The sequence below is a fragment of the Phocoena sinus genome, chromosome 1, assembly GCF_008692025.1.
Source record: "Phocoena sinus isolate mPhoSin1 chromosome 1, mPhoSin1.pri, whole genome shotgun sequence".
NCBI classification, from domain to species: Eukaryota; Metazoa; Chordata; class Mammalia; order Artiodactyla; family Phocoenidae; genus Phocoena; species Phocoena sinus.
Genome location: NC_045763.1, coordinates 43,609,956 through 43,636,315, shown reverse-complemented (window position 1 = coordinate 43,636,315; position 26,360 = coordinate 43,609,956). Strand labels below are relative to the sequence as shown.

At 44.7% G+C, this 26,360-nt stretch overlaps 1 protein-coding gene across 1 annotated transcript in view; it reads left to right on the top strand.

The window, feature by feature from the left end:
* RAB3B (RAB3B, member RAS oncogene family) overlaps positions 1-20,316 on the top strand; it is a 58,449-nt gene extending 38,133 nt beyond the window's left edge. The window contains exons 3-5 of the mRNA XM_032640271.1: positions 4,408-4,526; positions 7,776-7,900; positions 19,743-20,316. Of these exons, the coding sequence (XP_032496162.1) occupies positions 4,408-4,526; positions 7,776-7,900; positions 19,743-19,930 (432 nt within the window). The 3' untranslated portion in view covers positions 19,931-20,316. The remainder of the gene's footprint in view (positions 1-4,407; positions 4,527-7,775; positions 7,901-19,742) is intronic.
* The last annotated feature ends 6,044 nt before the right edge of the window (positions 20,317-26,360 follow it).

Here is a 26,360-nt window from a genome sequence, read left to right as displayed (position 1 = left end):
AAGTGCTAAAACAGGGGTTTATACCCAGAAGTCTAATTCCAGAGACCGTGCTCCTAACCTTAAAACTATATGGCCTTTTTGTTTAGCAAGGTGGTGATTGAATCCCTACTGTGTGCATAGCCCTGTGCTAGGCACTGGGAGTACAGAGGTGAAACTGATTCCATGTCCAAGCTCATTTATTATTCTATACCAGGATTTCCAATTAATTGGGCATCAATTGGGTGGCAGGACTCTTTGTCAAAGAGCTGGGGCACAGGGCCAGGCTCCAGGCAGAGATAAGAGACTGGAAACTCTCATAGAGAAATGGTATAATGTGGGTGGAATGAGAAGAGATGAGAACTGCTGGCAGTGCAGTTGCTCAGAAATCCTGCTTGGGCCTTTAGATCACCAGTCTGGACAGGTGGCTTAATTCTAAACCCTACAGGACAAGATTTAAGGTCTGAGCCTGTAGATTGGAGAGAGGAGTCTCATCTGTTGTGTTGGCTCTGAGGAGCTCAGGAAGCAGAGGTAAGAGCGTGGGAGGGGAGGATCAAATTCTGCTGCAGTGTTTCATAGGTACACACACACACACACACACAGAGCTTTTGTGAGATATGGCAGACAGTGAATATTTCTCTAATATTAGTGCCTAAGATTCCTGTGTTAGATGTTTACTCACTCACTCTCACTCCTCACTCACTCAATCATCTATCTCTTCATTCATTCTTTAATTCATTCAGCCACTCACCCATTCATGAGCTGGATAAAATTCTGTTTGCCAGAACTCTTAGGGAGAAGTACTGTGTGTGGTCAGAAGGAATACTCTGTTAGGCTGCTTGAGGTAAAGAGTAAGACACCCAAAAACCTGCTCAGCAAACAGAAGATGGTGATTCCTATGCTCTCCAAGGATGGTGGGTGTGTTAAATGCAGATTTTGTTTTGCTGAGTAATGTGCAAGTCTGGGTCAGAGCTGAATTGCTCAGGACATGAAGAAACTGAGCCCTGCCAGAAACAAAACCCATCTGTCATCATGCCCTGTAAGTCACCTCTTAAATACCTCTTGAGTCTATTTCTACTCCATCCTCATTGCTACCACTCTAGTTCAAATCCGTCTTAGGTTGCACCTGAACCACTGCAAAGATCTAACCAACCAGCTTTCCTGCCTCCCATCTCTACTTCCTCCAGTTCATTCTCCACATCAGAGTCAGAGTGATCTTTCTAAAGTTCAGATCCAATCATGTTAATCTCCTGTCTCAAAATCTTTGACCCTAAAAAGATCAAGTTCAAACTCCATAGCATGGCATTCAAAGCTCTTTCTAGCTTCATCTACTCACTTCCCGCCGTTCCTTAAGTTCTTCTGGAATAGTCACTGGAAAAAAATCTTCCTTCTGCCAAAATACCCTTCCTTCACTTTTCTGCTTGGAAAATTCTTCTTTCGGAAAATCCCTGTTTGTCTCCTTCTGTTACCAAGTAAGCACATCTGTAGGTAATGCTCCTGGGCTTGGTACATGGGAGTGGCTATGCCATCTACCACATTTCCCATTCTTCTCCTGGGCGTATTATAGGATTGTGCTTTCTTGGGTACGGGCATGTGACTTGCTTTGGCCAGTGAATGGGAAAAGTGGAAGAGCCAACACATGACTCATACACTTTCTTTCCCTCTCGTAGCCACCCTGTCACTCTTTTTTTTTTTTTCGGTACGCGGGCCTCTCACTGTTGTGGCCTCTACCGTTGCAGAGCACAGGCTCCGGACGCGCAGACTCAGCGGCCATGGCTCACGGGCCCAGCCGCTCTGCAGCATGTGGGATCTTCCCAGACTGGGGCACGAACCTGTGTCCCCTGCATTGGCAGGCGGACTCTCAACCACTGCGCCACCTGGGAAGCCCCACCCTGTCACTCTTTATCCTGGAATGAGGAAGACAAAAAGCAGAGTACCCAGCCAACCCTTGATGGATATGTAAAAATAGTGAAAAATAAAACCTTGTTTTTGAAGCTGTTGAGATTTTGAGATTACGTATTATTGAATAACCCAGTCTACCCTAACTGGTACACTATCTCTGCTTTGACATCTTCCATAACTACCTAAAACCACCATGTTTCTACTTTATCTGACTTGTGTAACACATTTTCTTTATGCCACATACCCGGTACTGATGACATACTGCCACATATTGCTATTATGAGTTCAGTGGTATGTCTTAGCCACCTCTTTACTTTTACTGAGGCTTCCTTAGGGCAAGGATGGTCCTTGTTCCATTTCTGTGTCACACAAAGTATGGTTCATAGCCAAGGCAATATACTGTAATGGGTGTAGGAGTCAGACATACTTGTTTTGAATCCCAAATCTTACATTTGATGGGCAATCTCTCTGAACTTCAGTTTTCTCATCTGTAAAATGGGAGTAATGATATGTACCCTACAGGGTTTTTCTAAAGTTTGTGGATAACAGGTGCAACATATGTACAATTAATGGCAGGCTATAATTCTTATTGTTCTCATTATTTGTTTTTTTTTTAACCATTTATTTATTTAGTTAGGCTGTGCTAGGTCTTAGTTGTGGCATGCAGGCTTCTTATTTTTTTATTTTTTAATTAATTAATTTATTTTTGGCTGCTTTGGGTCTTCGTTGCTGCGCATGGGCTTTCTCTAGTTGCGGTGAGCTGGGGCTACTCTTCTTTGTGGTGCATGGGCTTCTCATTGAGGTGGTTTCTCTTGTTGCAGAGCACAGGTTCTAGGTGCACAGGCTTCAGTAGTTGTGGCACACGGGCTCAGTAGCTGTGGCTCGCAGGCTCTAGAGCACAGGCTCAGTAGTTGTGGTGCACGGGCTTCATTGCTTCGCGGCATGTGGGATCTTCCTGGACCAGGGCTCAAACCCGTGTCCCCTGCATTGACAGGCGGATTCTTAACTACTGTGCCACTAGAGAAGTCCAGCATGCAGGCTTCTTAGTTGTGGTGTGCAGATATCTTAGTTGCGGTGTGCAGACTTCTTAGTTGCAGCGTGTGACTCTTAGTTGCAGCATGTGGACTTCTTAGTTGCAGCATGCATGTGGGATCTAGTTCCCCGACCAGGGATCGAACCCAGGCTCTCTGCATTGAGAGCATGGAACCTTACCCACTGGATCACCCAGGAAGTCCCTATTTGTTTTTATTATCATTATGGATAGTGTTCAGTAAATGCCTGTGGATAAATCTTTCATTGATTGAGGTATAATGGTATGTGCATTGGACTTAGAATCAGAAGTCCTAGATTTAAGGCATAGCTTTTGTCACCAGCATTGTGCCTTGGAAAAATCACTTACCCTCTCTGCATTTTTGCATTCTCAACTACAAAATGTAAATACTGATCCCTACCTCATAGAGATTATTATAAAATTTAAATAAGTAATATATGAGGAAATGTTTTATACGTGCTCAAGTATCACACATCTAAAACTAATGATTCAGAGAAGACCGGCTGGCCCCTCACATAAGGACCATGTGGGCATTGTGAAGCATCCCAGTGTACTCCAGTAACACTTTGTTGTGGGGCTTGGCTTATCTTGCTTACATGTTTGTCTTTCCAACTAGACTGTGAGCTGCTTGAGATAAAGAATTGTCTTCGTCTTTTTTTAGTAAAAATGTTTGTTTCTCCTTATATAAGTAATACATGCTTAGCATAGAGGAAATAAAAATAGCTGAAGAAAATGAAAATCCTGGTAATTCTTATCTTTCATACAGAGATAATCACTATTAACCTTTTGATGTGTTTCTTTCCAGTTTTCTTCTCTGCATATATAGTTATGAAACTGACATTATATCGCACATACAAGAATTGTTCCATTATAATAAATATTCTTATATAAATAAACACATTAAAAATCTTGTATTTTAACCATTCTCCTATTGTTGAATATATAGGTTGATGTCAGTTTTTCAATGTCTAAATAAAGTTGTAAGAAGCATTTTTGTGCATAAATATTTGTCTGATATTCTATTTTTGTAGAAAAAGTTTTTAGAAGGAAAAATTTCTAGTTCAAAGGATACAACTATTTTTAATGCTCTTGGGACTTCCAAATTGATTACCAGAAAGATTGAACCAAGTGTCATTCCCACAAGCAAGGTATGAGGTTATACATCTCACTACATCCTCAACTATAATGGGAATTATAATTAAAAATAATGTTAAAACCTATTAATATAATGATTATCCATTTACATTTCTTCTGTGAATTGTTCTTTACTCCTGCTCATTTTTCTATTGGGATTTTAATTATCTTCTTATTAATTTCTATGAGGTTTCAGAAACCATTTTATTCTAGTCACCAAGTACAATAAAAGATACATAATAGGTGCTCCTTAAATATACTTTGGATGATTTTAATTGTCCTGGGGACTCTTTAGAAACAAAGCAGACTTTCTAGGAGGCTGATACTTTCCTTTTCCCACCCAGGACACGGCTGGACAGGAGCGGTACCGGACCATCACCACAGCCTATTACCGTGGAGCCATGGGCTTCATCCTGATGTATGACGTCACCAATGAGGAATCCTTCAATGCTGTCCAAGACTGGTATGAGATTTGTTCCTTCACCCACTCATCAAACTGTTCATGAAAACCTAGTACGTACTAGGCTCTGTGCTATGTGCTAGGGAAACTCGAATGAATCAGACATGGCTCCTGTCCTCAAAAAGTTCACAGATGAGAGGAGAGGACAGATCAGTGAGCAGGCAATGAAAACATCATGTGACAGGTGCAGTGATGAGAGTGGCACCAGGGCTGTGGGAACCCAGCGGAGGGCTCTGACCCAGCCTGGGAAGTCAGGGTAGTTGCCCTGGAATTGCTGACACATATGCTGCGTTTTGAAAGATGAACAGGAGTTAGCCAGAGGGACAAATGGGTAAGAATGTTCCAGAAAAATAGTACATATGTGCAAAGCTAAGAAGGTAAGTGAGAGGGTAAGAAGAGCAGAGGTCATGAAGGATTTTGTGTGCTGGGATGAGGGATTTGGATTTTATCTGGTAGGTGAGGACATTTGAACAGGGAAACAACAGGTTCAAATTAGTGTTTTAGAGAGATCATTCTGGACATAGTGCTAAGTGAATCCACATATTGCTTCCCTATAAAGTTTATCCCTGGGCCGGGGGTCCAAGTTCATAGAGATTCAATATCTTGATACGATAGAAATCGGCACAGTTCCCCAGAGGTATAACCTCTGAGCAACTTACATCTTTCTTCCTGGAGCATTACTCACAGGGAGAAGAGAGCACGAGAGGAAGGGCACGTGAGACAGAGGCCCAGGACCCGGTGCCCCTAATCAATGGAAAGGATGGGGAAGATGGAGCGTGTGTGCCTGGCTCTTCTTCACAATCAGAGAGGCTGAGTAGGCTGGGCACACAGCAGCAGAGCTGGCCAGTGCCAAGCTTGTCTCCCGCTCTTCTTTGCCCAACAGCTACCCTTTGAAGACTTCCTGTCTCCCCAGGAACAGTTGTCATGACTATGTGCAGCACTGTTGGTGCCTTGGAGCCTTGAGCTGGGAGCGGCCTTGCAGGCTGCTTGCCATGTTCTCCCCGCCCACCCCCTGAGTTCTGAGCATCAGTCTAGGGTGCCACCCACATGCCTGTCACCCATGTGTGGTCCTTCTTAGTCTGTTGGTCATCCCCTTCTTCCTCCTTTCTCCCCCTTTCCTTTTAACAAGTCCTTCTCTCCACCTTCCTTTTTTCTCCTTTCCTCCCTCTTTTTTCCCCTCCTCTCTCTTTATGCCTCTTTTTTCTCCTGCTTTTTTCCTTTCTTGTTCCCTCTCTTCCCTCCTCCAGTCATGATTTTTCTCTTCTCCTCCCTTCTCCCATGTCTCCTTCTTTCCCCCCCACCTCCACCACGAAGTGATTAGCTCTTTCTTTAAGTATCTCCACACTGCCCGTTCCCTGTCGGCCTTGACCTCCTTCCCTCTCTCCATCAGTCGCTGTTCATTCTGCCTCAGGCACACAGTGCCTTTAACACCTGGTGAAGATTCCTCCAAGAATAACCTAAGTTGCTAATCTGGGAGCTGAGCCTGGATGGTGGTGGGAGGAGGGAGGAAGATGACAGAAGAGTGGCATGGGAGACTTGGGGAGTTGGCTCCATGTACCTGTCGTGAAGCTGAAGACTGAATGTCTATCTTTCCCAAGCTCTGGCCTTTAGTTTTGCCTCTGGGGAACTTGGTCCCAGCCTAGCACCCACCTGCCATCTAAGCCCCAGTACCCAGCACAGAACCTGGCTCTCTGTCGGTTCACCACAAATGGTGGTTGAGTAAATTCCAGCCTTTGAGGGAGTGGCTTTTCACCCTTAAGGAGAAGATTGGTGGTGAGATGAGCTTTAGGAGCAGGGTTGGCTATCGGTCCAGGTTGCAGTTAGGGTTAAGTTAGATTGTCAGTGTCAGGATAGGGTCAGATTTTATTTAGATCTGCTTCAGGATCAATCATTTGCTGGCTTCTTCCTTCACCAGACAATCAATGATTTTTTTCTCTGTGCTCTATGCTGGGGGCTGGTACCCCAAAGATGAATAAGCCTGTCCCTGCTCTCAAGGAGAGACAGATAAATTCAGCCAAATGTGACAGGCGCCACAAAAAAGAGTAGGGGAACAAAAGGGAAGGTAATTGTTTCTACCTGATGAGGTATTTGGGGACAGAGTTAGGCCAACTACACAAAAAGATGTCTCCTCAATAAAAAGGTCTGATTTTATGTCCTCTGTTTAAAAGTTTGTTTCTCATTATAAAAGTAATACATGCTCACTTTCAAAATTTTGAAAGGTAAAGTATTTTTTTAAAGTTTTGGGACTTCCCTGGTGGTACAGTGGTTGAGAATCTGCCTGGCAATGCAGGGGACACGGGTTCGATCCCTGGTCTGGGAAGATCCCACATGCCTCGGAGCAACTAAGCCCGTGCACCATAACTACTGAGCCTGCGCTCTAGAGCCTGCAAGCCACAAGTACTGAGCCTGAGTGCCACAACTACTGAAGCCCATGCACCTAGAGCCCATGCTCCACAACAAGAGAAGCCACCACAAAGAGAAGCCCGTGCACAGCACTGAAGAGTAGCCCCCGCTCGCCACAACTAGAGAAAGTCCACACGCAGCAACAAAGACCCAACACAGCCAAAAATAAATAAATGAATAAAATTTCATAATCATCCTACGTGAGGGAAACCACTGCTGACATTTTGGTTTCTACAAATAATAATGATCTAAGGCCTCAGTGAAGATTTATGAATCACAGAGGAGGAGGGAGAGGCTTGTTGGGCCAGGGGAAGCTTGAGAAGCCTCCCCCAGGCAAATGTGGGATCAGCCCTGAGCCTTGGAGGATGACTTAGTGTGGGGAAGGGATTTCCAGTAAAGGCAAAGGCACATGCCATGGAAGAGCCTTTGGGGAATGGGTGAGGTTTGTGAAGTGAGAGGAAGGGTGATGAGGCTGGAGAGACAGGATGTAAATGGTCTTGAACGCCTAACTGAGGGATCTAGACTTCATCGCTTAGCTAGTCCAGGGACCAGAGAAGGCTTTTAAGAAAGGACGAATCATCTGATAGATGTTTTAGAAAGAGCTCTCTGCCTGTGAGGAGAGGGCATTAGAGGTGGGCTCCAAATAGCTGAGTGAAGTTTGCAACCAGGGCTTAAGGGTCAGCATCTGTGACAGCCAGCAGGAGCAGAGGTCTGACTGTCCTAGGATGAATTAGCTGACAGTATCTTGTGTGTTGCGAACCCCACTGAAGGGGCTTCTGTGAGCTTTGCAGGGTCCTTTCTAGCCTAGGAGGATGTCGTTAACACCGTCATCTCTCTGTCTCTCTTTAGGGCTACTCAGATCAAGACCTACTCCTGGGACAATGCGCAGGTCATCCTGGTGGGGAACAAGTGTGACATGGAGGAAGAGAGGGTTGTTCCCACCGAGAAGGGCCGGCTCCTCGCAGAGCAGCTGGGTATGTGCATGACACGTGTGTATGCACGGGAGTGGGGCAAATGGAGAGGACAAGTGTGTGTTTGTATTTGTGACATTAAGGATGTGCTGTAATTGTGAATTATGTGCATATGTGCTCTGTGTGTATTGTTTCATATTTGTGTGATGTACATATGGGCTTTGTGCTAGTGAATTCTAGGTATTCATTATTTATTATACATGTATATTTTGTTACATTGAATGTATAAATAATTTTTTATAGATTTATTTATTTTTGGCTGCGTTGGGTCTTCGTTGCTGCACACAGGCTTTCTCTAGTTGCGGTGAGCGGGGGCTACTCTTCGTTGCGGCGCTCAGGCTTCTTCTTGCGGTGGATTCTCTTGTTGTGGAGCATGGGCTCTAGGTGCATGGGCTTCAGTAATTGTGGTGCGCGGACTCAGTAGTTGTGGCTCGCAGGCTCTAGAGTGCAGGCTCAATAGTAGTGGCGCACGGACTTAGTTGCTACGCAGCATGTGAGATCTTCCCAGACCAGGGATCGAACCCATGTCCCCTGCATTGGCAGGCTGATTCTTAACCACTGTGCCACCAGCGAGGTCCTTTAATGAATAAATAAAATGTAAATTTATGAAATCATTTTTTTAACCAGCTCCTTCCACAAAGGATTTGAGGTATCCTATAAAAATCATCGTAGTATCAATACATCAATAAAAAAATAAGTGAGACAATTGAAGCAAAGCGAAAGCAAGTGTAGGAGAACATAAGAGGAGGTCAGGGGTGAGATAAGTGTATATTTTATAAGTTTTTGGGCATGTGCAAGAGTTGGGCCAAAATATTTGCTTTGAGCTTCCCAGCAACCATTGCAAAGAGGGAAAAATAATCAGTTACATGGTTCAGAGATGGTCCTTAAGATGAAAACAAACCTATTATTCCAGAGAAACACTGCTCTCCACTGGCAACTGTAGAGCAGACTCTATATGCTGAATATGACAACGTTCTTAATATCAAACATGCCTTACAGCAACTACAACACTGAACATCGTAGGCTGTGTCTTACAATTTCTCTCAGTGTAAACTGATGCTTTGTCACCAAAATACAATTCACGGCAAAAGTAATTGCATGAGGGATGAGACAACATGGTTTAAGCATGCAGCTCAGTGATGCTCTGACTTTTTCCAAGGTTAAAGCACCTTGATCCTTGTGCTCCACTGAGACCCAGGTGCCTCAGATGTGTCTCAGTGACTGCACAGCAGGACACCTACCTACACTTGCTTAAAAGAGCAGCCTTTCTTTTCTTCCTTTTTTTCTTTTCTTTTCTGTATTGAGGTTCAATGTGAGATCACCTTAGGGAAGTCTTCTTCTAGAAGAATGAAGTACTGCTTAGCTTTTAGCCAGTCTCCCTAAGTATTTCTTACAACCTACGTGCTGTAAGTATTGAGGAATAGGGAGTTTAAAGTTATATTCTCTGCCAGTTTCTGAAGTACAGATATTTGGGCTGGTAGGTGGGAAAATTGTATAATATACAAGTGTGAGTTGTGTCTTGTATATATTTGTGTTATGTGTATTGTGAGTAGATGTATAGGAGAGTGTCCTATACTTCTTTCTTCCCTCTCCTGTCCTCCAGTGTGTCCTGGAATAGAAATTAACACACTGTAGGTGCTTAATAAATACGGAGTCTGGGCCATTTGGCTCTTGGTGGTTCTTACCCCATCACAGAGGTTCTCAGGATCCAGAATGTGCCTCTACCCATTCCCATAGTTCACAGAACAGTGAGCATGTAGCGAAGCCCTCACATGGGTGACCTCAGGCTCTCTCTTTATGTCTTCAGCCTGCTGTCGCCGAGACTCCCAACGCTGTCCCTGGATCAACGATGTACCATCTGTTTGAAAGGCTCTTTTCTACTCCCCATCCCCTACTTTTATCCAGCTGTTGAAAGCCCACTCAGCTTTCAGAACATCTTCACTGCTCTGAAGCCTCTTCCATATTCCCCCAGCTCTTTTCTTTGTGCCCCCACTTAGTGTACCCCGTACATGCAACAGGCACAGTACCCATCACACTTGGGTGCACTTGTTTCCATATTTGTCTCCAGAAAGCTCCATGACGACAGGAAGTGAGTCTTGTTTATCTTTATACCCACCGTGCCTGGCAAATGGCCTGGCAGTGAGTAAACACTGCAAGACTATGGATTAACATTTTATGGAGTCAAGTATTTGGCTACTTCATTTTACTTCGTTCTAATTATGACTTCCTGAGCTCCTACTCCATGCCAAGTACTGTGCTGTGAAATAGGCTATGTTCCCTGGTCTGAGACAGAAATAGGGATCCACCTGGTGATCAATGTTGTGATAGAGGGATGTGCCGGGGTTGTGGGAGCACAGAGGAGGCACATATTCAGTTGGGGTCAGAGAACATGACGCCCACTCTGAGTCTTGAAGACAAGTAGGAGCAGCCAAGTGAGAAAGAAAGGCAAGGACGTTCGGGGGGTGGGGGGGAATAACACTGGCAAAGGCAAGGAACAGAACTCTGTGTTTAGGGAACCATAAATCATTGGATTGTGTGAGTCTAGAGTAGTGCTTCTCCAAGCGGGAGACTCATGTCACTGGAAGTGTGCAAGATGATTTTATGTATATATTTTGGTGTGTATTAGAAAAAATATATAATCAGCATGTCAAGCCCTTAATGTTAAACAAGACTGAGTTTTTAAAAGGTGAGTTAATTTTATATTTGGAAAAAATATAGCCAGCATGCCAGACCCTTATGACTAGCATTTTAAAAAGGTGTGTTGGGCTTCCCTGGTGGCGCAGTGGTTGAGAGTCTGCCTGCCAATGCAGGGGACATGGGTTCAAGCCCTGGTCTGGGAAGATCCCACGTGCCACGGAGCAGCTGGGCCCGTGAGCTACAAATACTGAGCTCTGCGCGTATGGAGCCTGTGCTCTGCAGCAAGAGAGGCCGCGACAGTGAGAGGCCCGCGCACCGCGATGAAGAGTGGCCCCCGCTTGCCACAACTAGAGAAAGCCCTCGCACAGAAACGAAGACCCAACACAGCCAAAAATAAATAAATGAATAAATAAATTTAAAAAAAAAAAAAAAAAAAAAAAAAAGGTGTGTTAGTTAAACATTTATTAGGTGTTTACCATGTGCCGGGCCCTATTCTAAGTGTTTAAAGTATTACTCATTTAACTTAATCCCCCTAGAACCCTCTGAGATAGGTACTTTTCTTATATCCAAGTTGTTCTTTTAACAGATGAGAAAACTGAGGCACAGAGAAGTTGAGTAACTTGCTTAAGGTCATACAGCTAGTAACAAGTAGAGTAGAGTCAGAATTTGAATTCAAGCAGTAGTCTGGCTCCAGAGCCTGTGCTTCTAACCATTTAACCTCACTATACAGCAAATATCGTAATAACGGCTGGCATTATATGAAATGCTTTGCATTAATTATCTCATTTAATTCTCACTATAAGTCTTCAAGGTAGGTCATGTTCAATACTCTGAAAAATTAGGTTCTTGCTCAAGATTACACAATTAGGAAGTGGTAGAGCCAATAAAGATCTATCTAATTTATGTAGGAAAACAGATGGAAGTGAGATTAATTCTTACTACAGGGTTTAGGAAGGTACTTAAAGAGGGCCTTAATGAATTGGTTAGATTTGGGGAGGTCGAGGTGACCCATCTCAGTCTTACACAACTTCCTGAGCTTTCCTCTACTGCTTACCAGAACTTGCCTATTTACATGTCTGTCTCTCTTGGTAGACCTCAGCAGTAGCAGGGGTTACGTCTAAAATTTTTTTTCATTATCCCAACCACCCAGCACAGGATAGATACTCATTCACTCGTACATTTGTTTATTGAAAAATATTTATTGAGCACATACTCTGAGCCAGGTTTTATCTTGGCACTTAGCTGTGATTCTTACTGTCACGGAACTAATGGGGGAAAGGGACACTAAACAAATAATTATACAAATAAATATATAATTTAAAATTGTGTAAATGGGTGAATTGTATGGTATGTGAATTATATCTCAATAAAGCTGTTAAAAATTGTGGTAAGTTCTATTTGACTTAGGACTCTTATTATGGCAAGTGATAAAATCCCAAATTAAACAAGCTTTAATTTTAAAAAATAGAATTTATTAGCTTATGAGTGCAACTTAATTGCACTATTTCTTAGCTTTGTGTATGCCTTCAGCCTCTTTCTATAGTCAGACTCTGAATGGGGAGTAAGATGGATGATGGCAGCTCCAGATTCATATCTTCCGACTTCTGCAAAAAGAGGATTCTTGCTCCCAACTACCTTATGTCAATCTCAGGGAAGACTGAGATTGGCTACCTGTGAATCACATGCCTGTCCCAGTGGCTGGGGGAGGCAAGTATTGCAACCTATCGCCCCACCACAGTTGTTTAAAGTAGAAGTTCCATAAAGGAAGGAATGGTGGACCGATAAGAGTAACATAAGTCCACTGCAAGTGCTATTAAGAAAGTAAAAAAGAGAGAAACCTAATTTTAGACTGGAGAGTCAAGATCTTCTGAGAAAGTAACGCTTAAGCTGAGAACTAAAGGATCAGAAAAAAATTAGGCAAAGATTGAGGGTGGGTCAGGGAGGGGAGTGTTCTACATCAAGACCAGCCCTAACGTAGTTTAGAGCTGAAAACGCTCATGAGATTTGAAAGACCATGTTGCAGGGACTAACTAGTCAAGGGGAGAGTAGTGGGAGGTGAGGGTGGAGAGGTGGGCAGGGGCCAGATCATGCAGGATCTTGCAGACCATGTCAAGAATTTCACAAGGATGTGATCATATCTGCGAGCAGTGAGAGAGGATACTCAGCCTTCCTCATCCTCACCCTCTGCTACACCAACTATTAAGTAAGTCTCAGTGATCTGCTTGCCAGTGCAGTAGGGCCATCCTCTGCTTTATGGGATTCCTCTTCAGAACTCCCTTTCTTTTAGTGTTTCTCAGCTCTCTCAGCCAGAACTACTGCTATGGCCAGCAACTAACATTTATTAAAGCTTTGAGTAGCAGCAGGTCTTCTATATCCTCAAAGTTCCTGGGACATGGATGAGGCTGTAGAGACGCTGAGGCAAGTGGATCTTTGGGAGGGCAGAGAAGTTTCAGGGACTCCTATTCCAGGAAGCATGACATGTTAGGGCCTCTACCTCTTTGTGCGGCTCGAAAAGGGGCTCCTTGTCTCTTCCTCGATCTGACTGGGAATGGGTCTAGACTAGAGCCCAGGGATGCTAGTAAAAGCGAAATGTGCTTCTGCCTACAAGGGCAGGAGAAACCTGTTCAAAATGTGGTTTTGAAGCATACACATAAACACTCACTTCAGTGAAGTGTGGAGGGAAAATTATCAGCCTAGGAGTTTGGAGACTGAGGGTTTTATCCTGCTTCTGCCACTAGTTTACTGTGTAACCTTGAGCATCTTATTTCCTGTTTCTGGGTCTCAATTTTTCCCTTTTGAAAAACAGGGGATTTGGATTAGTTTAGTGGGAAGGTCTGTTCAGCTCTATCCCTCTGACTCCATGATTTCAATTCACACAATTCCCCACTCATCACTCAGTCCCCACAAGACCCTTGTACATGGCTTTGCTTATTTTAGGTTCTTGATAAATGTTTTTTGGATTGGGGTGAATTGAAACCTTGCATCACTCAGCCTGGTGCAGAGAAACAAAGACCTAGCTGACATTGAGAATAACTAACCTTGGTGTAGTGACTTATGATTCACAATGTGTTTTCACAACAATTCTCTTGTGACCCTCACTCTCACTCCCAGTCTGGGAGGCAGCATTGTCTTCAGCTCCATTACACTGAAGAAGCTGAGTTCAGACCACTTATGTTTTCTTGCATGCAATGAGCTGTGCCACACTTCCATGTCTTTCTTTTTTCACTTGAAGATTATGTAACTTTTCTAAGCCACACAGGTCATAGGTGGCAGGTCCAGTACTCTAACTCAGCCTTTAGACTCAAAATCTTAACGCTTCCATTGTATCACCACCCAGTGGTGTTTTCCCAAAAGCTTGTAGTAGTTTCTCTTGAAATTTTACCCTCAGTCCCAGTGTTGGTGAGAATTCTTTAGATTATGTTGTGGTAACACATAACCCAAGTCAGGAGCTTGGATAATAAAGGTTTATTTCTCACTCACATTACATGCCAGCAGCAAGTCAGCTGCAACTCTGTCCATGTCATGCAACTCTGAGATCCAATCTGAGATGCCTAAGCCACACAAAGACTCTCAAAGCTTCTGTTGGGACTTGGTATGCCCACATCCATTGGCCAAAGCAAGTTACATGATGGAATCTGATGTTGATTGACAAGGAAGATACGTTCCTCCCACAAGGAGGCACTGCAAGCCACTTGGCAGTGGGTGGGAATATAAAATCTTCTACAGGGAGGGCGGTGAAAAATCTGCCACAATCACTGAGCACGTGATGGACCCTGGTGCCATAGAGGTGAATAAGTTCCCTGCTCTCAAGTTGCTCATTGACCAGGGAAGCAAAATAGTAGAGAGATAATCTCAACGTCCTGTTTACTAGCATTCTCCACCCTTCTCCAGCTCTGTCTCTCTATTGAAACCGCCCCCTGGGAAGTTGACCTTTGCAGGCTGTGTTTCCCAGCCTCCTGTGACAGTGGCTTCTGGCTGGGTTTAGCCAAGGAGAGACACTGGCAAGTGACGGGAGTTGGGGAAAAGAGAAAAACCTGCATGTGTGTCTCCCCCACCCCTTAGCAGGCTCCCCCAGTAGAGGCTGCTCCTCTTCTCTGACTCCTGCTCCCACAGTTTTAACTTCCTTTGGCCCCATTAATAGTTTTCTTTTCTGTTAATAATCTCTGGGTTTCTTCAGTATTCTGTTTGGCCTCTTAATTCTTCTACCACCCATATAACCAGTTCCCTCTAGTTAAAATTTTAAGAATAGTTCCCATTTTCCTGATGGACTCTGACTGAAACAATCATGTCAGGTACCATGGGAGTCTAGGGGAGAGGTGCATTGTATGTTCTGAGTGGTGGAGATGGGGTGGGGAGAGAATGGGAAGGCTCTGTGGAATCAGGGATTCCACAGGTGAGTAATGAAGAGGATTAGGTGTAGGAACTAAAGAGTAGTAAGTAGCATGAATAAAGAAACAAAATAAGAAAGTGTCGATGTTTCTGGAGCATGGTGTGAGCCAGGAGGATGAAGCTGGGGAAGTGGACAGAGGCTGAGCCATGCAGAATCTTGGGTGTCAACCTAATGAGGCTGGATATTGGATGAATTAAACCTCTTTGAGTTCCAGTGACATAAATCTAAGTCAAAATAGCTCAAGTTATAAGGACAGGGGCATAGCAGAAACAAAACGGAAGAGAATGTTGCTGGAAATGAGATGGTTAAGAAATTAAGAGCCAGGGTGTTGGATGGATTGTCCACCTGAAACCCAAAGTTCCTGAGAATGAGTACAAGCCTGGGTGGAAAGGAAGACAGTGAATCCCTTGCCAAAATCATCAGTGACCAGAGGGGCTTGAGTCGAAGACTGATACAGATGGAGATGATGAGGTATCAGAGCAGGCTAGAGAAGGGATTTGAACATAAAAGTAGAGGAGAAATGTTCTGGGGCAGTTTCAGAGTGAGGAGAAGCAAGTTTAGCTAGTTGTGAGTTTCTGAAAAGAGTTCTAAAGTCAAATTCAGAAGCAGGCAGTGTGGACAGAGTCAGTGGAATCTGTGGGGCTGTGACAACTGCCTTTGGACAGGATAGGTACACAGGAGCATTTTGGGGGTGGGAATCATCTCAGATTCAATTAAGAATTGGGCCCAATTAAAGGCAGCAGAAATTCCATTGTTCTGAAGCCAATTAGAGGGAGGAAAGGACTGGAGGATAGTCTGATTAAGTGGTCATCATCTTCCTGAGCTCTCTAGATTCTCAGCTCCTGAGGCTCCTGACTAATGAACCTGAGGAAAGGTTACCACCTGGGCCTACTAATGAAGAGCCTTCCAGGAGTCTGACAGTCGTTGGGTGGAGGTGCATTTGGGATTGTTCTGCTAACAAAAGAGACCCACGGGCTGGCCAGGGTCACGCGCCAGTTACTTGAATGAGAGTTCTCATACCTTGGGTATCTTTGAGACGGCAGTGATGACATCTCCTTGGCCTGACATACGCGCTCTCCGTGTTTGGTTACTTACTCCCTCTTCCGTCACCACTTTGAGCTTGCTGCTCTAATGATAACAAACTGCTATGATCATACTGGGATATACCAAGACTGTTTTTTGTCCCATTATATGTGTTTATGAAGTTTCCCCTGCCTGGTGTCCTATACAGGCATGTGCTCACACATGTCTTTATCTAGCTGATATCTGCTTAAGAATCAGCTTCTCCAAGAAGACTTCCCTGGGCCCCAGGCTCAGATAAGTGCCTCCTCTGTGCCATGACAGTTCCCTCACTCCCCACCCTTCCAGCATTTATCACACTGTCAGTGTGTCTATCTCCGCTTCTCAAGGTTAGGAACCTCATGTGATTCACTTCAGTGTCCCCAGTGCCCAGCACAGGGTTTGCCGTGCTTATTGAGATGAGTTCTCATGAACCCCACTGTCCACAGCCCCTCAACCACATCCTCCATGCTCATTCCCGTCTCCTGCATCCATCTGTCTGTTCATTCAGTTAACATTCACCAAGCCCCTACTCTTCTGGCTGGTACTGGAGCTCAGATGAATGACGTGGTCCCCGCTTGGGGAGCTCCTTGGACTTCCACCATGCACGGTAACACGTGCTGTGGCAGAGGGAAGCACAGAGGAGGAGGCAAAGCCATACCTAAGCTGAGTCCTAAAGAATAAGTTAGTCAGGTGAAGAGTTTTGCTCTGTTCTGGCCTTAAAGACACCCATCGCCACTAACTTTTGGAAGCCTATTCCCCCCTCCTCCCCTGCCACTCTCTCTCTCTGCCGCATTCCTGCACAGCCTCTGGTTTGCTCTACCTGGGTTATAGTGTATTCTGTCACTGTCCCAACTGAGAGTGAGACAAGGGGGCATAAGGGATAGAGCCCTGGCCCCATCCCTGAGCCTCAGTTTCCCTATCTGTAAATTATACGTGATAACCCTTGCCTTGACCCCCCCCAAAAGTTGTTTTAAAATTGTATTCGGGAATCGTTAAGGACTATGAACGTGTGAGGGACTGACACTCTGATAAGTGTGTCTTTTCTCCACAATTAGATTTGGTCTCCCCTTGTCCCTGGCACTCAATGCAAGACCTGGCACAAAGTTAATATTCAATAAAGACCTGGTTTATTGATTGACCCTGAATGATGAAGAAAAAGAGGCTTTCCCCAAAGGCCCTGGGGACTGATGGAGGGGCAAGGAAGCTGGGACTCAGATGGGCTGGGAACATAAGGGAAAGGGAATGGTCATGTATTACACGTGCCAACCACTTCACATACTTTTGTGCGTTTAATTCTTATTACCACCCTATGAGGTAGATGATATTCACCCATTCTACAGATGAGGATACAGAGGCTGGGAGAAATTAGGCAATTTGCCTGAGGTCACACAGCTGGTAGCTGACAGAGACTATATTCAAATCCAGGCTGTCTGACTTCTGGGCTTCTTCCCACTGCCCATCTGCACAATGGGACACGTCCTCCCCTCAGTGCCAATTCCGCAGAAGGGATTGGTGATCCTGGCCTTGACCTGTGTCCCCATCTTCATCCAAACTGATGGTTTAAGCCTACTTACTTCTTTACCTGTTTGCCCCTTTCCTAGGCAAGCAACATATTCCGCCCACTTCCCCAAACACTGTCACTTGTAACAAACCAGTCAAAGGCCAGAGAGTCAATGTTTATGATATTTGTTAAGGAAAAGCTACATGCTGGAGGGTCTCTCAAGCCAACTGCATCTCTACAGCCTGAGGATAAGGAGCCAGCAGCCGCTTCCTTCTTCATCACATGTCCTCAATTAGCAGGCACTTCTGCACCTTGCTTTCTCAGGTCGGGAAATGGGCTACAGGAGAGGCTGTCAACCAGAGGCGGGCTGGCAGGAATTGCGAGTGCCTTCAAGCTGGCATGGCCCGGGGAAGAGGAGCCCTGTTTGTACCTGGGGGCTTCAGCCCTCTCTGTGGACAATGGGATAATAGGGAAAAGGAGGGAGGAGGAAAGAGACCCCCCTCCTCTGTGGGGGAGGATGACAAAAGAGGGAGGAAAGGGATGAAGGGGAAGTGAGAGGAGCAGATGAAAGACGAGCAGAAAGAAACTGTCATTGTAACAGGCAACTTCGTACAGCAATTTATCCATTGTCTCGCTCAGTCCTCCAGGACTGCTCTCAGCAGGAAGATGCTGTTGTTATTCCCATTTGACAAACAAGGAGGCCGAGACTCAGAGAGGTTAAGTGATTCAGAAAGATGAAGTGACTTGCCCAGATTCAGACACTGTGGTAGTCAGATAAAAGCAAAGGAGGCCGAAACGGGAGGCAGGGGTGTGTATGGATGTAGGAGCTAGCCAGACCCAGATCTAAAACCAGTTTCCACTAACACAGTCACGTGACCTTGTGTGAGTTAGGTAATCTCTTAGAGCCTTCATTTTTCTTTTGTAAATTGGAGATGATTATATTTACCCCACAGGCTGTTGTGAGGATTAAGGAAAACAATATTTGTAAAGCTCCTAGCATAGCATCTGGCATATAGTAGGCACTCAATAAATATTAAGGATCCCAAGGAGTATGAGAAACATAAGGGGAAAAGAAGGAGCTAACATGGAAAAAAGGGAAGAGGGAAGCTTTTGAGGAGAAATAAAGATGGACTCAGAAGGAAGGGAAAGAGGAAGGTGGACAGACAAAAGAGGAAGGAGTAGGCCGACGCAGGGACATGATGGAGAATGGAGGCTTATGCTTCTAAGGGCTGCCACCAACCTGGCCAAGACCCTCAGTTGGAAAGCAGCCACTTTGTCTGAATCAGGAGGGCCTTGCTTGTGTCTCCTGGGACAACCAAGTTCTGTTCATTGTCACAGAAAGTACCTTTAAGGATCTCAAGGTGCAAAACAGACAAGAATGTCTCACCCTTCAGGTGCAGTTTTTCCTGGACAATTTGTTGGGTCCGTGTGAGGAGCGAGAGATCCAGGGCGATTCCTGGAAATTCAGGGAGGAGGAACCCCTCTGAGGGGAGATAACCCAGTGTGTCTGTGAGTAGACAGAGCAAATGAAGCTCTGCTTATCCAGTGTGGATCTTGGAATGTCTCCCAGAACCCAGACTAGACTGGCCAGGCTGGGGTGAGTAGAGGCAGGGGAAAGTGGAGTGAAAGCCCTGGTCAAAAAGGACAAAGCTTGGGCTTCTTATACTGGTGACCTTGGGCAGGTCAGCTTACTTCTCTGAGCCACAGCGTGGGCATTAGTGAAATGGAGAGGGTCTGCCTGGACCCTCCTTCTCCCAGGGGTGACATGAGGATCAAATGAGATAATGGATGCTGATCAATGCTTTGGAAGCTCAAGTGCTGTGTACACATAGTCAAGTAGTCACTCTCCGAAAACACCTAATTCACACACACACACACACACACACACCTCCCGTGTTATCAGGCACAGGACTATACACTTTACATGCATCATCTTGTTTAAACCTTGAAATAATTCTATGAGATACATAAAATTATCTCAATTTATAAACCAGGGAATTGATTCATAAAGAAAATAGGTGACTTGCCCAGGGTTACACAGCTGGTCAGTGATAGAGCCAGGATCCGTCTGACTCTAAAACCAGTGCAGGTAATACCTGCCCGGTACCCTCTCCTTGAGGCAGAATCCTCTGCCCATGGAATTAGGCCTCCTTGCTTTACTCCTGAGCACTGGCTGTATTAATGCAGAGTGTTCTGGCCAGGGGGCATGAAAAGGAAGGGAAAGATCCTTACTGCTATCTCTCTTCTATCCTCAGGGTTTGACTTCTTTGAAGCCAGCGCCAAGGAGAACATCAGCGTGAGGCAGGCCTTCGAGTGTCTGGTGGATGCCATTTGCGACAAGATGTCTGATACGCTGGACACAGACCCCTCCTTGCTGGGCACCTCCAAGAACACCCGTCTCTCGGACACCCCGCCACTGCTGCAGCAGAGCTGCTCATGCTAGGCAAGGCCCACCGTCCTGATCTCACTTCATTGTGGCACCACACCCACTTTGCTTCTCCGTCATACTCTGTCTTCCCTCAGCTGATTTGCTGCTGTTCCTTGCCTGCAGTGAAAGTGGAAGCATGCCCCTGGGGTTCTGTATGGATGGCCCCACTCACAGACACTCAGCACTAGACTAGCTAGGTCATAATGTGGGCAGAGGTTCATTTTACAAAAGGAGAATCCACTTTATGAAGGGGATTCACTACAGGGACTTGGAAAAGCGAGTCTCTTTCCTGCCTTTAAAATAAGATTTCCTCCCTTGACCAAAATTTGACACACCCACGCACACTTTTCAGGGCCTGGCCAACTGTGTAAAGTGAGACACACCTGCATAGCTAATCCTTTTGAAAAAGACCTCTCCATACACAACCTGCTTGTTTCATATCAGGCTCCCTGTGGGGCTTCCTCTCACCACTAGACAAGCCTTGTTTCTCAAAGCCCTCGCCTGTTACCACGGATGCCCACAGGGCCTGGGCAGTTGCTGTGGTGACAGGCCAGAGCTAATCTCCAGAGAGCTCAGCCTCTCTAAATGATGCTGAAGGAGCAAAGGCTGAGTCAGAAACACACTTAAAAGAAAAAGATTATCCCCTGCAAAATGTCAAAGGTTCCTGCTGTATGAGTGAGCAAGTGCATGAGCTCAAGAAAGACAAAGAGAGAAAAAGAGAAACACAGGCAAGATAAACAGGTCACGAATTTTTTCTGATTTTGCTGCTTTCCAGTAGGTTCTTAACTGTGGAACTCCATGACACTGGTCATTGGTTCTTAGACTCCCAGAATCTGGAAAATTTATAGTTGGTGGAATCCCAAATTTTACCAAGTCTCACTCGTCAATTCCAATCTTCATGTCTCTGACAATTGGCTGTCAAGCCTCACAGCCAAATCTCTTCTAAAGCATACCTTCTAGGCAGGGATGGGAGCTCAGTTTCCACACCATCTTTGGCCATCTCTCATAATCAGAAAGTTTTCCTTGCTTTAAGCTGAAATCTGCCTCCTGGAAATTCTTCTTCCTCTTCCCACTCCATTTGTACCAGCTCTGCTGTCAGAGACTTCACAGTCTCTGCTCCCTCTGCCCCGTGACACCCTTAGATGATTTGAGAACAGAAATCATGACCCCTGGAATCTGCCCTTTCTCTAAATCAAATAGTTCTAATCCCATCTGCCCTTCTTCTTAGGGTCTTCTCCCCATCCTGCCCTTTCCTCCAGCCCATGTTTCAATCACTCTTGAGTAGTCCAACTGGGAAATGTGATTCAAAGCAGAATAAATCTAAGGGGGTATGACCCTGAAAAAATTGGGAAAAGTGAACTCAGAGGTCCCAATCCTAACCTCATTCTCCTGAGGGTGAAAACTTAATTTCTACTGAAGAGCAGCTGTGAAACTCCTTCTGGTGGAAGCCACTTAATTAAACACCCAAAGAAAACAAAAAACGAAAAACACGCCTCTGACACCAGCAACAAACTGAATGCATCTGTTCATGGTTCTAGCTTGTTTGGACACAGGCACATGTTTGGTTTTTAACTGAAATAATGATGTGGAGCTAGCAACGATTCCTGAAAATCTTTCCTCCCAGCCTTGGCCTGAATCCCCAGCTTGACACTTCAGAAGTCAGTGGGGGAGGAGGGAGAGTCTCTCCCAAGTTTTCTCTCCATTTCAAATGCAGCTTATTTTCCTAGGAAAGTGCATTAACTAGCGACAGGTCCAATGACTACATAAAAGGACCCTTCAGGGTCAGCTCTGTGGAGATGTTGCCTTCTTTGACACAGTGCAGAGGATGGCGCTTTGGACTTGGAATCAGGAGACTCAGACTCTGCCCTTAAATCAAGTGTGACTCTGGACCAGTTATTCCCCATCACTGAGTCTTGATTTCCCACTTATAAAATGAGGGAGGTGGGCTTCCCTGGTGGTGCAGTGGTTGAGAGTCTGCCTGCCGATGCAGGGGACACGGGTTCGTGCCCCGGTCCGGGAAGATCCCACATGCCGCGGAGCGGCTGGGCCCGTGAGCCATGGCCGCTGAGCCGGCGCGTCCAGAGCCTGTGCTCCGCAACGGGAGAGGCGACAACAGTGAGAGGCCCGCGTACCGCAAAAAAAAAAAAAGATGGAGGTTACGTGGGTAATCTTTCGGGTCTCTTCTGGCATGAATAACTCTGAGACTCATTTTTTTCACCTCCAACATTTCTGTTGATCTGCAAAATAAACCCAAGAGATGAGGACTATCACCCCAATATCGCTGAGGCTAATACTGTTGTCATGCTTACTCAATACTAGCCATTGCTCCAAGCACTTAACATGTATTAACTCATTTATCTTTCCAACATCCTTGTGAGGGAGGCACTATAATCAATCTCATTTAAAGACAAGGAAATTAAGGAACAAAGAGGTTCTCTGGCTTGCCTAAGGTCACATAATGAGTAAGTGGTAGAGCTGGGGTTCAAAGCCAGAAAGTAGGCTCCAAGGTCTGTGCTTTTCACCACATTCTGTACTACATTTCTTATAGTACAGTGATCCAAAGAAGTTAAGAGGCTTGGCCAAGATCACACAACTAGCAAGTGTTGGAGCCACAGTAGAATTCAATCCCAAGGCCATCAGATTCCAAGTCTACTGGAGAAAAGACTTATGTCTCCAATCTGTTAATAAATTTTTCAGCTACTCAGGCCAATCTGGGGTGATAGCTGTCTAATGCTTCTGGGAAGGAGGCTCTGAGGCAACCAGGTCCCATGGGCCTGAGCAAAAAAAATGTCCATGTTTCTGAGGCCTAAGTGCTGGCTTTCCCTGTATCTGCCTCTGTCAGGCAATTCTTATCTAGCTCTCAAGCGGTGCTGCGAGCAGCCTCCCTGCATCAGCAATGGGGCATAAGTTTATAAAGTTCTCTGACAATGGAAGAATGTGGTCCCTTCCCAGGGCAGTGTTCTGAATGTGCTCTTTACACTGTAAAGTCCTATACAGGTCAGGAATAATTACTATTTTTCTGGTCAGTAACACTCATCTACCCAAGTACTAGGATTTCAGACCAAGCTCCTCATGACCCCTGGGTATGTTAGTACATATATCCAATAATCCTTTCTCTCCTACTGAGTATCCAGGCAAAAATTGAATTTTTTACTTAAAAACTGTCAAATTCCTAATAACTCAGGTGCCAGTTCAAGGGAACAGGCATCTTCACAACGGATGGAATCAACAGTTAAATGTAATAGTGACAAACTCTTCTACCGGGCAACAAACAGATCTGCTTGTTAGATGGCAATTCCCCAGCCTTGCTCTGTGACCTCATTTCTGCTGAGTGGAAGGCAGCAGCTTCCAGCTGATGGCAGTGAACGTTCTTCGATCATGGTAATAGTGCAATTAGGTTCAAGCTGCATAATATATGTTTATGGCAACTTGTCCCAGTTTTCATCTTGCTTAACATTCCAAATAAAAGAAGATTTAAAAAAACCTCTTGACCTCTAAAAAGGCAAAAGTAGGCCAAAAGTGCAATACAATATTGTAGCTATTTATAGAAGCTGTTTTAAATGCATGTGTATCTGTAAATACAAAGTGATTGGTGACTTACTACTGTCTCCTCAGTCTGTAACTTCTAGAAGCAGCAATGCTCCTAGATTGTAGATTGTACTAAATGGTCACAGACTCATTAAATATTAGATCTGGAAGGGAGCTTAGAAAAAATCTTGTCCAGGCTCCTCTTTGTACAAAAAGGAAGGTTGAGGTCCAGGGAGGGGGAAGGTCACTCTGTGGGTGGATTAGTGATGGAGCCAGGACTAGGTCTTGGATTACCTCTAGGAAGAAATTCACCTATTCTGTATCTGCTATAGGTCTGGCACTATTAAACACTGGATAAATATAAATGAAAACAAATGATCCTTCCCTGCAGGTACCTATAGTCTAAGGGAGGTGCTGTTTCTGAAATATTATTATCCCAATTTGGCAGGCAAGGAAACATAGCCTTGAAAAAGTTAACATGCCTAACTCATTCATTAGTATCATTTGAACCCACCTCGGTCTGACTCTTGCTCTTTCAATTTTCCTCTTCAGACTGTATATTTGAGGTGTTGGTAGTGACAGATTTCCAAAGATTGTCCGAATTAAACAGCTTCACTTGGGACATTGGTTTCACAATTGTTTTGTGACTGCGGCCTTATAATGTCCACAGAATGATATGAACATTCTCCAGACCTGACTTTCCCAGTTACACCACCTGCTCCAAGCTCCTTGCTTGTGTATCAAGCTTCCTACAGTGTCTTGAGGAATGTTTATTTGTGTTTGTTTGCCAATAGTTCGGTGTAAGTAGAAGGAATTACAGCAGCAAATGTCCTGGGATCTCATTGATTTCAGATTCCCCATCCCAAACCTACACTTGATTACCTGCCACAGCTGAAGAATCAAGCAACAGCCTGTGACTGGGAGTGCCTGCAAGAGACAGGCCCATTGGATACAAATACTTTTAAGTGATGGTTTTGAAGGCCTGGATCCCTTATATGAGGTAGGCAAAATTCAAATTTATTCATTCAACAAATTAGTGTCTAGTATGTGCCAGGATACAATCAGTGGTAAATTAGGCACAATCCTTGCCTTCATCAAGCTTATAGCCCAATAGCTTGTAGTTTAGTCTAGACATTGTAAAATAATCACCCAAATAGAATTACAAAATGCAGTGAAGAAAAGCTACATCATTCTATGAGAACATGTAACTGGAAAACCTGAATCACCTATGTGGAGCTATGTCAGGGGCATGAGGAAGACTCCACTGCCCCTGGCCATCGCTTTACATTTCTCAGTTAAGCTTTCACCTTTTAGTTTAAACCTTTGATGGTTGATTGAACACAAATCCTCCAAAAAGAGTAAGAGTAAGAGGGAATTCCCTGGTGGTCCAGTGGTTAGGACTCTGGGTTTAATCCCTGGTCGGGGAACTAAGATCCCGCAAGCCATGTGGCGTGGCCAAAAAAAAAAATGTAAGAGTGAGATCAAGAATATCTGTACCTGTGACACACCTGTAGACTGCCTGGTTCAGAGTTAATTGTCCTCTGAGAGATATAATAAACCACTCCAAAACTTAGTGACTGAAAGCAGCAAACATTTGTTATTTCTCATGATTCTATAGGTCGGCTGGGTGTTTGCTCTGGCCAGGCTGGATGGTCTAGAATGGCTTCATTCACGTGTCTGGGATCCTAGCTGAGATGACCAGGGTGGTTGAGGTCTCTCTCCATGTTTTCATTTTCCAGAAGGGGACCCAGACTTGTTCACATGGTGGTGGACGTTTTCCCAGCAGCAAGAAAGGGCAAGCTCCAATGCAGAAGCACTTTTCAAGCCTCTATTTGTATCATGTTTGTTCATGTCCAACTGACTAACAAGTCATATAGCCAAACCTAATTTTAAGGGGTGGAGGAATAGATGCCATCTCTTGATAGGAGGAGCTGTAAAATATTGTGGCCATTTTCCAATCTACCAATGGAAGCAACCCTAAGTCATCTGAAACTAAGTCTGGTAAATTTCCCTGGGTTCTAAAGCTTGGCTCTGAAGATGACCCCAAAGGGAAATATCACAATGGTTTACAGCAGGGCAGTTTCTCATCATATGTTTAGTCGTCCAAAGGGTGTACTTTGGAGCAATCAAGTCACGTCTCATGGAGTTTTGATGCTTGTTTAACATTTCATTTGGTTAGTTCTTAGCTCCCCCCAAGGGATGAGTCGGGCTTCTCACTGCATGGGATTCACTGTAATAATGGTTCTGATTCCCACCTGAAGTTCCTGGCTGGAAGCCTAGCAGAAGGATTCAGTATAGGCAGAAGAGATGACTAAAGAACAGCTGGGCCCTCTGCTCTAGGTATAGTTTCTTCCTTGGAGCCTCATCTAGTCCTGAGGCTTTAGATGTTACATCTTTGTTAATGACATGTATACACAAGTACCTACTGGACATCTCCATGTCTCAAACTTACCATGTCCACACTGGAACTCTTGATTCTGCTCCAAATTTATTTTAACCCTACTCTTCACAGAAATCTCGGTATCATTCTTAATTCCTTGTATTTCTTTTTCTTAGTGTCCACATCTAATCCAACACCAAGTCCTATGATTCTACTTCTAAAGTCTATCTCAAGTCTGCCCACATTTGTCCATTTCCATTGCCATGACCTTGGTCCAAAGCACCATTGTTTCTCTCTTACCTAGGAGCTAACACAGAGCTTGTAGCCAGTTTCCCTACTCCACACTTGCACACCTACAGTCTACCCTCCACACAATAGCAATCTTTTAAAAATAGAAATGAATGAGCACTCGTAACACTGAGGTTTACTTCAACACCACACATGAAAAGAATCTAGAGACTTCCACTATTATTAATAATTATTATTTTATTGATTCCGTTTCTAGCCCTGAATTTGTCCCTCACTTGCTGTAGGACC